Below are 11,474 nucleotides of genomic sequence, written 5' to 3'. Positions count from 1 at the left end.
GAAAATAAAAGCAGAGGGGGGAAAAAAATAAGGCTTCTGGGAAAACAAACACAAGTGCTGCTTCTTGGCACCGTTCGTTTAACCCCTTCGCTGACTCTGGCATGTGGAAAACAACAAGTATCATCTGTTTTAAGTGTCATGTGCTGTTCGGCATTGTTAAAAAAACTGTTTCCTGATTTTTATCCTGAGGGATAAATGACAAAACATTTTTTTTTTTAATAGCATTTTCTTTTTTTATTGCAAATACATATACAAAAGATTCTTTAAAGACAGTACAAATACATGGCGAGATCGCAGGAGAAAAAAAAAAAAAGAGTATTGGAAACATCAGTTCTTTGATACTGAGAGAAAAGGAAATGGAGCTTGCAGAGCAGAGAGGATGGAAGGTCCCTCTGGTGATCGCACAACAACAACAACAAAAAAAAAAAAGCCTAACAGAAAAACTGTGTAACTGAGATACCATTTTCCAGTTCTTTCAGCCATAGATTAAAGTCGAACTCAAAGAAAATTCACAAATAACAAATAATCCATACGCATTTTTGTTAGATAATCCCCCTGACCCTCAGAAAAAAAGGCAAATACATACTTAAAATAGACATTTAGATAAGATAAATAAACCAAAAAAAAAACAAAAAAAAGGGGGTGATTACAGCATGTACCATTTTGTCTAAGTACCTCCTGGGTTGAAAATCAAAAACAAACAAAAGGGAGAGGGGGGGAATTTATATGCTGTCTACATTGCAAAGAGGACAATTCATTAGTTATAAGAATAGTATGCAAAATAATTACTTTGAAATAAAGTTAATGCTAATAAATAAATAAAAAAATGTTAAAAACTGGATTTGACCTGGGACGGGTGGGGAGGGAAGCTTGAGTGGGGGGAGTGTGTTGGACACCAGCATTGGAAGGGCGGGGGAGACTGCAGGGGGACACCCATGGGGTCAGAGGTGACATCCTGTAGCTGTCAAACACACGCTGTCGGACGGTAAGTGTAATCTCAGCTGTGGCCGTTGCACGCACACACAAACACACGCACACATACAAAAAAGTTTTGGGGAAAAATGTAAAATCCAAGGCACGGATGGTGGAAGGGGGCTGCAGTCTCTCTCTCTCTCCCTCTCCCCCCGTCGCCTCTCAACACAGCACAGCATTGTGAAACCAAGTCTCTCTCTTTGCTCTCGTATTGCCTAATAGCTTTCCCGACGACACTTGACTTGGACAGCTTCGATACAAACCATACTTGCTGAATGGCACATGAAAAGCGACAAAGTAATAAAAAAAACAAAACAGAAACTCTTAAAATCGGACCAGAATCTGCACTACCGCAAATGGTTAGTTGCTGAACTGGTTTGAAAACAAAACAATATAAAACTTTTTTTGTTTTATATCTACAGATACAAATAATTATCCTAACCCTCCCTCCCACCCCCATGCCCCCATGGGTTACAAACTGCCAGCATATGAAGAAAAAAAAGGAAACATACACAGTACCTACTGGAATATCAACAATCAATAAGTCCTCACAGAGGATTTTCTTAAGTCTTTTCATCTCTCTAAAAATATATATATAGTTTCTATCATGATACAATAGCAAGGCACTACGTGAGCCAATCACAAGTCCAGCTCTCCTCTTCTTTGAATTCAAGTGTCTGATTCAGGGGAAGAACTCTCCCTGGAGTAAAGTGTTTCGGGGTGTGTTGGATGTGTGTGGCTGTACATGTCTCAGTTCTGCCGGGCGGCTCAGGGTCTGGTGAGCTGGGTGTAAACCGGAGCCTGCTCCCAGTGCTGGGGGCTGCTCTGCGGGATGGAGGGGACCCCCGTGTTGTCGGCTATGGGAGTGTACATGGGCCTCTGGCTGGGGCTGCTCATGTAGCTGAAAGTCGAGTACAGCCCCGAGCCCTGCCCCGCCCCCGCGTGGCTGTAGTAGGAGGCGGTGGTGCCTCCCCCCTGGTGGTCGGAGTAGTCGTACTGCTGCGCCCTGGAGATGGCCGGGTAGGAGGAGGAGGGGCTGTAGTGCTGCAGGTTGAAGGGGCTGTAGGCGACGTGCTGGGGGGAGCCCTGCTGCTCGCTGTAGTGGCTTGGGCTCAGCTGCTCCGTCTTGATCTGGGTCCTGTGCTGGGCCTGAGCCGCTTCTGAGCCGCCGCTGCTCCCCAGGGTGGTCAGGGTGTGCTGCTGCTGCTGCTGCTGCTGTCCCTGCTGGTTCTGGCTTTTAGCCATCCAGGCTGCCGCACCTCCTGCCTGAGGGCTGACTGGGGCTCCGCTGCTGATGCTGTAGCTGCCAGTGTAGCTGACTGGCGTGGCGTTGCCAGGGCCGCTGGCGGAGCCCGGGTGACCGTTGGGTGGGAGGTACTGATCAAACTCGTTGACGTCAAAGGTCTCAATGTGGGAGATGACATCGCTGCTCAGCTCGCCGATGTCCACGTCACGGAAGTCAATGTTGAGCTGGCGTCCACTGGGGCCATCGGGCAGAGAGCGGAGGCCCACTTCACGCTTTAGGTCCATCTTGCCTGAGCTGACATCAGTCTTTGGGGTGGTGGGGGGAGTAGGGGGACCCTGGGAGCCTAAAAAAATCAAACAGATGATATGTTACTTTAACTATTAATTCTTAATTAATTGTTGTACTTATCAAGCAAGTCAACAAGTTAAAGTTCTGGGTAAAAGAATGAAATATGAATCCTTTAATCAATTTTTAAAGATCGTCAGAGAAAAGAGGAGAACTTGAGGCATTCAACCAAACACTATTTGAAACACTGAACTACCGAGGGGAGTTAAAAATAGTGAAAATGAGATTTTTCTCTCTTCTCACCTGAGTGCTCACCAGGAGAGTGCACCTCTCCCATGCTGGAAGCCGGAGAGTCCGCCTGCTGGAGAGCTTTGAAGATGGCATTGGGGGAAATGTGCGTCTGCTCGCTGCCGTCCTCCTGCTCGCTCTGTCCGTTCTTCACCGACTTCCTCCGCCGGGGCTGGTATTTGTAGTCCGGGTGATCCTTCTTGTGCTGCACCCGGAGCCGCTCAGCCTCCTCCACAAACGGCCGCTTCTCCCCTTCGTTGAGAAGTCTGTGCGTAAAAAGTACCATTATTGTACTTGAAACGCTTTATATTTACGGCTGTAATCAATAGCAAATGAGCTTTTACTAAACAATAAAATGAATAATCAATGTACATAACTAACATTCTGCAGCTTTAAAATGAACACAGAAAGACTAGGTGCACGTGTGATAACAGAAAAGTGGTAAAAAATGAGAAATGGACACATTGTAAATCCAAAATACGCATCATAAGTCGGTGCGTAAAAGCTGACTAGCAGAGCATCAACACTTACCTCCAGAGTTTGCCCAGAGTTTTGCTGAGCTCCGCGTTATGAAGGTGCGGGTACTGATCCGCCAGCTTCCTCCGAGCAGCCTGAGCCCACACCATGAAGGCATTCATCGGTCTCTTAACGTGAGGCTTGTTCTTAGTAGATCCGTTTACGCGCACCGGCATCGGCACGAGGGTCCAGTCGTAACCCTTGAGCACCTGGGACACAGCCTCGCGGATGCAAGCGGGAAACTTATCGTCCTCGTCCTTTTTGAAGTCGGCCAGGGTTCCGTCCGCTCTGAGCAGCCCGTTCTCAGACGGCCGGGTGTTCTCGGTGTCGGAGCCCGAGCCGGAGGGACACGGGGAGCCCGCGGAGTCCTCGGACATGCTCGGGCTCGGGGCATCAGAGAGACACTTGTCTTGTTCCTCCGTCATCTTCAGGTAGGGGTCGAGGAGATTCATACGAAAAACTTGTTGGTGCCAAATTACGCGTGAAATTGGAGAGTTAATTCTGCTTTCTCGCGAGAGGAAAAACCTCTAAATTGACTTTACCTTGCCAGGATGCGTCTAAGCAAAGTCAGTCAACTCAGAAAAGTGCGCAAAAAGCTGATTCTCTCTCGCTCCGTTGCCGCGCGTAAAACCGATTTGGACAGCGAGTGTCTTTACGCACGAGCTTCTTGCAAGACTCCCTGGGTCAGTGTGTTTTCTGCAAACGGATCCGCACTTGCAAGGAGAGAAGGGGGAGGAAAAAAAAGCCAGCTGGTAAAAGTTTGTTTTCAGCTCTGCAGAATGAAACGATAAAGAGCTCCTTTCTGGTCCCCGAGTACAATCCCCAGAACGCTTGAGTGCTTTGAACTGCAAACGTTTTGCATGCAGGCTTTATAGCATCCTGACCATGCTGAGGAAAGCCCAAATCTGATTGGCTGGCAGCATGTGACGCCAAAGTAAAGGAATTTGATCCCATTTTCCCTCTCCTAACCAGCACAGAAAACACACACATGCACACACACACACACACACACACACACACACACACAAGCAGCAGCAGCAGCTTCTATATTCTGTGTTTAATTCTGCTAGATTTTCCTAGAGATATTCTCAAGGCTGTATGTGGAAAAAGTGATTTTAAACATTCAATCAGACATATGGAATATTTATGTGTACACTGTAAGTGACTCAAAGTGGCAGATTTTATAATGAAGGAAAACAGTGAAAGCAACAAATTCATTGCAAAAAGGATGTGGGAAGTAAAAGATCAAACCACAAGGAAGAAAACCATCAAAGCTACACACTATGTGACAAATGACATCCTACACAGCTATAGACACTTCATATTCCTACTTTTAAAAACATTTTCTTATGTTTTTAACTGTCTTCCACCAACTCGGATCCACACATACAGTTCCACTGTCTGGACAATAGGGGGAGACAGCAGTCTAGAAACCCACCAAAGTTTCGTCTGCTCCTCTTGGCAGTGGGAGGGAGGAAGGGAAGGGTTGGGAGGAGGAGGGAGAGCAGACTGCTGCAGAGCAACAGTTGCTGTCAAACATCAGCTTCTGATTTGTATCGCTCATATCATTTCCAACAACAGAGCAATAATCCAGTGAATTGCGGATTCTGTTCAGTTTGCTGACTGTTCAACTTCTGCCTTCTGTCCTTAGCTTTTTTTTTTTCTTTTTCTTTTCCACGAATGGTCCTAATAAAATTGGGAACATTTAAAGAGTTGTGTTTCACAGCATTATAACTTTATATTCATTTTGGAATTAAACGCATATTTGAGACTTCCAATATGACTTCCAATGGCAGGTTTTGTTTAACAGGGGAAGTGGATTTTTTTTTTTTTATTTCTACACATCATTTTTGGGAAGGAACACTTTGCAGTTTCAGCTTGTTTTTTTTTTTTTACTCGTGACCCAGTGGGACAAATGGTGGCAAACATATTCAGATCGTTTACTTAAGAAAAGGTAGCAACACAGTAAGGCAAAAAACAGCCTTTTGCACGTAAAAGCCCAACATTCAGTGTCTTACATAAGTTATAAGTTCCAGTTTTATTGGCAAAGTGCCACAAGTATTAAAAGAATGGCCTGTTTCAGACATAATTTATGACTACAGATGCATAAATGTGCAGCAGCGTTTAATGTTAGTCAAGGGAGAGCTCATTTTAACTACCTTATGTATGTTTTCCTGGTAAATCTGTAACTTATTTTGAATTTTAAATCCTAACTACCTATGTAGACTTTAAGTACAGTACTTTGTTACATACACTTAGTTACTTTCCACTGCTCAGCGCTTTATTATTGTGCATTATCCGTGAGCGATTTTCACTTTTACGAAATCCTCACACACACAAACACACACCCCCTTTGTCCTCTCCCTGCAGCCAAACACAGTGCCACTCTCCAATCAGAGCAGCACACAAAGTGCTCCGCAGTGGTCACTGATGGTACCCTGCCTGCACACGCCCCCCTTTGATTGTTTATTATGCTTTGTGGAGATGTGGAAATGTAAATCTCAGTTCGGGCTAATGTGGACAACATGTGCTACCTGAAGTCGCTTTTAATAGCTCACAGATGTCAGGTAGAGCTAATTTCACAGCCTGCTCTGTTGTTGCTGAGCTGCACACACACCACAGACACCCACAGCCCCCTTTTTTTTTTCAAACAGATACTAATCTTGTTGCTCTCTCTGTCTTCCTGCGTCTGTGTTTAAACGAGAGACTGTCTCTGGATGCTCTTTTAATGTTTGCCTTCAGTCCGGCTGCTAAAACTCTGAATCACTCAGTAATTCTTTCTCTCCCTCACCAATTAGGCCTGCGGTTCCAAAACACTACAGCCTAACATGGCCAACTCCTTCGTTCCTCTGCGAGTTTATTTACACGAGACATGCTTATTTAAGATACTCAGTTTGAACACAAATAGAAGGGAGCAGTTTGGCTCTGCGTTAATGGCTCGTGGGACGACGGCGAGGTCGCGTGCGCGCTGCGTGCCGTTGCACAGGGCCACCGAATGCGACCGTGTTTGCTTGTAGAGCAACGGAGGCGTGAACGCATTGACTCACAGAGCAGAGTGGTGGAAAACGTGGTGTTGCTATTGACAGAGTAAATATGCCCAATGGAGGTTTTAGCAGAGAGCAGAGGCTAAAAGCAGGAGGGAGAAAGATGGTGAGGTGGAAAGTGTAAATGGAAGGAGGGAAAGGAAGACAGAGGAGGAGGAGAAGCCGGAGCCAGCTGCTCAGAAGTTTAAACTTAGCCTAGTTGTAGCTTCACTGTCGGGATTAAATAGAGGGAGGTTGCATCACACACACTGGGCCTTGCATTGGGCTTAATTGTAGTTGGGTATTTACACATAATGATGGCTGCAGAGGTGTTACAAGAATAAAAACTATAGGCTGCAAAGGCTCTTAGTCATGTCTAACTTTTGACAAATGCAACCAGGGATGGATTTAGAGAGCTTCATATAGTGACACCACCACTCTGCTTTGCTGCTAATCAGTGCCAGAGGCTAATGATGGTACCGCAACAAAAAACTCCCCTGTGGCCCAAAATGCATTGTCCCCATAGACTTACATTTTAAAGGACACATCTGCAGGCCAATCTGGGGCAGTTTTACATTTGTAAAACTCTTCAAGAATGTAGAACAGTGAGTTTTATTTACAAGGAGGCTTTACAATGTACAGACTTTATGCAATTGCAGTTTTTCTTTCTATTCATTATCAATCTGTGAGTAATACTAAAAAAAAAACAAGCAAAAAACAACTAAATCCATGTATATAAATTCCTTAAAATTGGTTAAGTATGCAAACTAAACATATGTAACATTCTGCTTTTATCCCTTATTAGTTATGAATTAATTATTTTAGTAAACTGAGAACAGATGATTTCAAAACTCTCTGAACTTCAAAACCCACAGGCAGTTTTGAAAGTTCTATATGTACACAGATGTGCATTAAATCTACAAGATTGCACCATTTAAGCAGCCAGAAACTGTAAAAACAGGAAGAACATTCAGAATTTCAATTTTCCAACTGCTCTTGAACTAATCATCTGTAACATGCTGTTCAATTATTAAAAATCTCATCAAAGCTTAAAATAGTGACAATGCATCTAAATCACTTCATTCTGCACATCTCATTTAAAAAAAAAAGTCAAAAATAAACCATTTACACCAGCTGCTGTAGAAACAAAGACATTCTTCTCAGCGCTGCCAAGTGTCCACGAGTGACTCAGCTGCAAGCAACTGTTACGTAAAATTCAGGGTGAATTGTAGGCGGTGTCGAGTCAGAGCAGAGAGAGGATGAAAACAGAGACTAGAGGGGGGAGATCATAGTTTATCAATACAATAAACTGACAGCATGGATAAAAAACAGTATGCAGAGGAGCAAGTTGTTAGGAAGTTGTTGAAAGAAACATCTTTGCAGAGTCGTGTAGAAATGCTTAGTTTGTAGAGGTTGTAAAAATGTCACTATTTAAATAATCCATAGCATACCTCAGTGTTTTTTTTACTAGTATTTAGTTTCTAGTATTGTGAACACTTGTGGACAACATAAGTAATCAAGGGAATTTGTTCATTTTTTGGTGTTTTTGTTTTTATGATTTATGGAATTCTAAATGCGTATTCCTGCACAAAAGACATTTCTGAGTCCTCTCTACTTCCAGCCACGGTTGTACTGTTTCCACAGAGGTGCAGGACTTTATATTGCAGTGAAAAATGAGTCCTCAGTGGATAAAAATGTGACAGGATTGGACAATGCCCAAAACCCACATGAGCTACAGAGGGTTAATTTGTGGCGTCATATCTCTTCCACCTGAACCACCATCGCTAACACTCCATATCTTCATTTCTAACTCCGTAGATTAGAGACTTTTGGGTGGGGCCGGCGAGGGGAAACAGATATGCACATGTGCAGTGGCTGCACAACGGGGAACCAAACCTGGAAGCTCGAAACATTCCTTGTCTTATGCGCCAGGGGAGCAGTGTCTTTGAGTCCAGTATCCAGTTCTTTCAATAAATCCATGGGTGCAACCGGTTTTAGTACCTTGTTCATAGTTACAAAGAACTCAGGAATGACTTTATGCACATACTTAGTGGTGGATTTATGAAAAGCAGGTGCAGCGCAGTCCATAAGAATAAAAGAATGTTGGAAATAATAAGACAAGACAATTGGCAAGAAGGACAACTACGTATCAGTGTAAAACAAAAGGCTTCCTTACATATCGGCTGCCCAGCTGTCACCTAGTAGACGTGCATGTATCCAAAACACATGTATACACACCATTGTGACAGCACATGTGACCTCCACTCCCACGTGACACCTCGTCAAAAATACAAAAGAAAGCCAAATCTAACACAGACATATGGTTTAACACTCCTGAATACACTCCTCCTCCTCCTCCTCCACATGTCGCACAGGCAAGTCAGACTTATGACAACTGTTAGTGCCGAATTTATTTGCATTCTCTGGAAACCAGAATATTTAATTCGAGGTCTGTAACTTTTGCAAATATATGCTGTTACGCCCCCGTCGAGGGGGTTAGGCGCACTAAATAACAGTTAAAAGGTCTCCCTGAAATTGACTGCTTTTTACCAGCTTTAATCAAAAACTTTCCAATCAGTGGAACACAGTTTGCGAGACGTTCATCTGTGGTTTCAGAGCTGCTGCTGCGGGATAAAAGGACAGATCAATGCCGTGGGCTTTTAAGCAGCAGGGGATGACCTGAGGCCGGTGGGAGCAGAAGTCGGGATAGCAGGCAGGGCGAGGTCTTGGGAAACTTCTCATCTTGACTTGGAGCTACAGCGTAAAAAATCTGAGCAAACAGTGGGAGTCAACTGCCAAAGTCTTGTCTGCTTTTCTTGGGGAGTCCCTACAAGCCGGCTTTACATCTGTGAGCGTCACATCTGTGGTCGTGACAAAAGTGTGTCCAGGTGTCAGGTGTAATTTAAAGGTGCAACATGTGATATTTGAAATTTTCTTGACTTTGTTGTGTGGAATAATGGAACAAACCGTTTGCAGTGCCTCTCGGCCGTTCTCGTAGCATCATGACTCATCACTGCAGATGTAAAAAAATAACATCAAGAACGTCTCCACATACATTTCCATGTTCCTTTATAGCATTCCTGTGGGCCAGGTTCTGGCGCTGCCCCATCAAAATGGAATGCAACCGTTATTAATGTTTCTAGCTGCGCCCTTGTCTTAAATGTCAAAGTGTCTGTCGTAAAATAAAAAAAATATAAGTTTTTCTGCAGGGCTTGCTCTGTGGCATTGGCTGCACTGGAGAAGATAAATAGTTGTTACATTAATATCTGTGAACCTGTCGCTCATTTCACCCTCTGCTGTCGACAGATGCTCTTAAAGAAAATATAGAAATCATCTCCTTCAAGTGGCTCTGAAAAGTCTGTAGCTTCTTAATGATAGACGGCAAGTATAGATTAAATGAATTGCAATGATTGCTGAACATTGGCACATGCTCTTTGGTATAATGGCTCTGACACTTACTCAACTGAAGCATATTTAGCAATTTATTAGCACAGTGTGGAACATATTGGACATACAGATTGAAAGTGGACAGGCATTTTCTATAACTTTTGACTTTTGCTACGACCTTTGGTTTTTACCAGAACGAGTGCTGCCATCTTTTTAGTTGCACCTTTAATGCGTCAAGAGCTTGATTATAAAACTTATACCCTTAAAACTTGAGCTCAAACTTGAGAGTAGGACCCGTGTTCGGCCATGTGTGGCTGCAAGTATGCAAGGGTCTACTAGAGTCTGAGTGACGTGAATTCCATCATCTGACCAAGTCCACAAGAGTCGAGGTGGAGCAGGTTGAAGCACAAGATTTGCATCCATGTGGTCGGTCCATGCTATCTCTATGCTACAAGGGCAGTGGTGGAGCATGCTCTGCAGCAGTGCTCGTGTATGGAATATCTAGTACCCTACCTACTGCGCATATATGGAACAGAGTCCTTCAAGCAACAATGATGCAGCCGTGATGTCCACAAGAATATATAGTCAAGGTTTGAATAAACTGGTGCAAGTCTCAGGAGAAAAGAAAGCTTTTCATTTTGGTAAACTGGTGCAATATTTTGGAGCTGGAATCACACTGGGAGATAAAATTCCCGATAATGACGCTTCTGCTGCATTGATTTTGTGTTTTAAATGTGTCACTTGCAATCCAGTTAACATTGTATAGGTGCAATACCTAAAAGCTGCATACCGAGGTGTGGAGAAGTGGTGCTTTTATTTGTTCGTAGATCTTACAGCACCTCAGTTAAAGCTGTTATGATTTATTGATAGTTAAATGCTACACTTTCAGTTGTCTACTGCCTGTAAAGGGAGCAAGGAAAGATCAAAGGTATTCAAACACCAAAGCGGTGGAGAGAATGTGAGGGAAGCATCTCTTCTCCTGGAGCCTGCAGCCGTCAGTAAGGTGCGATGCGTCATTCTTAGAAGATCCGGAGTGATTAATAGCCGCCTCGAGCCTCTGTGTGTCTTTTCCACTCTGATCTGATCGTCTAGGCACCGGGTGTCTGTTGACCGAATGTCATTTTGCTCTTCATGCTGTTTAAACAACACTTAGGAAAGACCCAGGCAACTCCCAAGGAGGAGCGCTCTATCTGCCATCCATCACTGACCAACCCCTGCTGCCTCCGTCTTAATACCCACACCTCACTTTCTTTTTTTTTTTTTTTAACTCCAAGATCCAAGTTTTCTTATTCAGCATTTTCTTCTATACTTTCCCTCCTTTTTTTTGCTTTCAAGTGGCATTAGCTTGGCTGAAACCCATCCAAGATACTCCAAAGTTAGTGAGTCGACACTCTTCTCCAGACTAAATCCTGCAGAAAACAGACCCGATCGCTTCATGCCTCTGGACACATTTCCCAGCAACCTGAGTTGTTGCTGATTAAAATATGTGCATTAGCTGCTCATACCGCGCCGTACGAGAGGTTGGAAAAGCGAGCGGAAACCCAATCCACTCAGGCTGAGTCGAAAAAGCCGCAGAGGAGTACCATTTCCCTCCGAAGATATGGCTTGTGCAAACAGCCCTCGCTTTAACAATAACAATGGTCTCACCCAGCCAGGCCAAGCTAACTAATGACAGATCCACACCTTAATGCTGAGCAGTTGTTTGGGTTTAGCCAATGGAGAGCTTGTGTGCATGTGTGTGTGGTGGTTTTTCTGGT

General features: G+C 44.0%; 1 protein-coding gene and 1 long non-coding RNA gene across 2 annotated transcripts in view; both read right to left on the bottom strand.

The window, feature by feature from the left end:
* Positions 1-206: 206 nt before the first annotated feature.
* LOC103368500 (transcription factor Sox-9-A-like) lies at positions 207-4,143 on the bottom strand. The gene is made up of 3 exons (XM_008296903.1): positions 3,323-4,143; positions 2,807-3,057; positions 207-2,561 (listed from the first exon to the last, which is right to left on the bottom strand). Exons 1-3 carry the CDS (start codon positions 3,757-3,759, stop codon positions 1,741-1,743), a joined length of 1,509 nt encoding a protein of 502 aa, XP_008295125.1. The 5' UTR covers positions 3,760-4,143; the 3' UTR covers positions 207-1,740.
* LOC103368501 (uncharacterized) overlaps positions 207-11,474 on the bottom strand; it is a 13,675-nt gene continuing 2,407 nt past the window's right edge. Inside the window, exon 3 of the long non-coding RNA XR_520778.1 lies at positions 207-1,177. This is a non-coding gene — a long non-coding RNA (uncharacterized LOC103368501). The remainder of the gene's footprint in view (positions 1,178-11,474) is intronic.

Source organism: Stegastes partitus, unplaced genomic scaffold, assembly GCF_000690725.1.
Source record: "Stegastes partitus isolate 25-593 unplaced genomic scaffold, Stegastes_partitus-1.0.2 Scaffold1163, whole genome shotgun sequence".
In the NCBI taxonomy this organism is placed as follows: Eukaryota; Metazoa; Chordata; class Actinopteri; family Pomacentridae; genus Stegastes; species Stegastes partitus.
The sequence above is the reverse complement of the archived record's forward strand: the minus strand, read 5'-3'. Positions and strand labels throughout refer to the sequence as shown.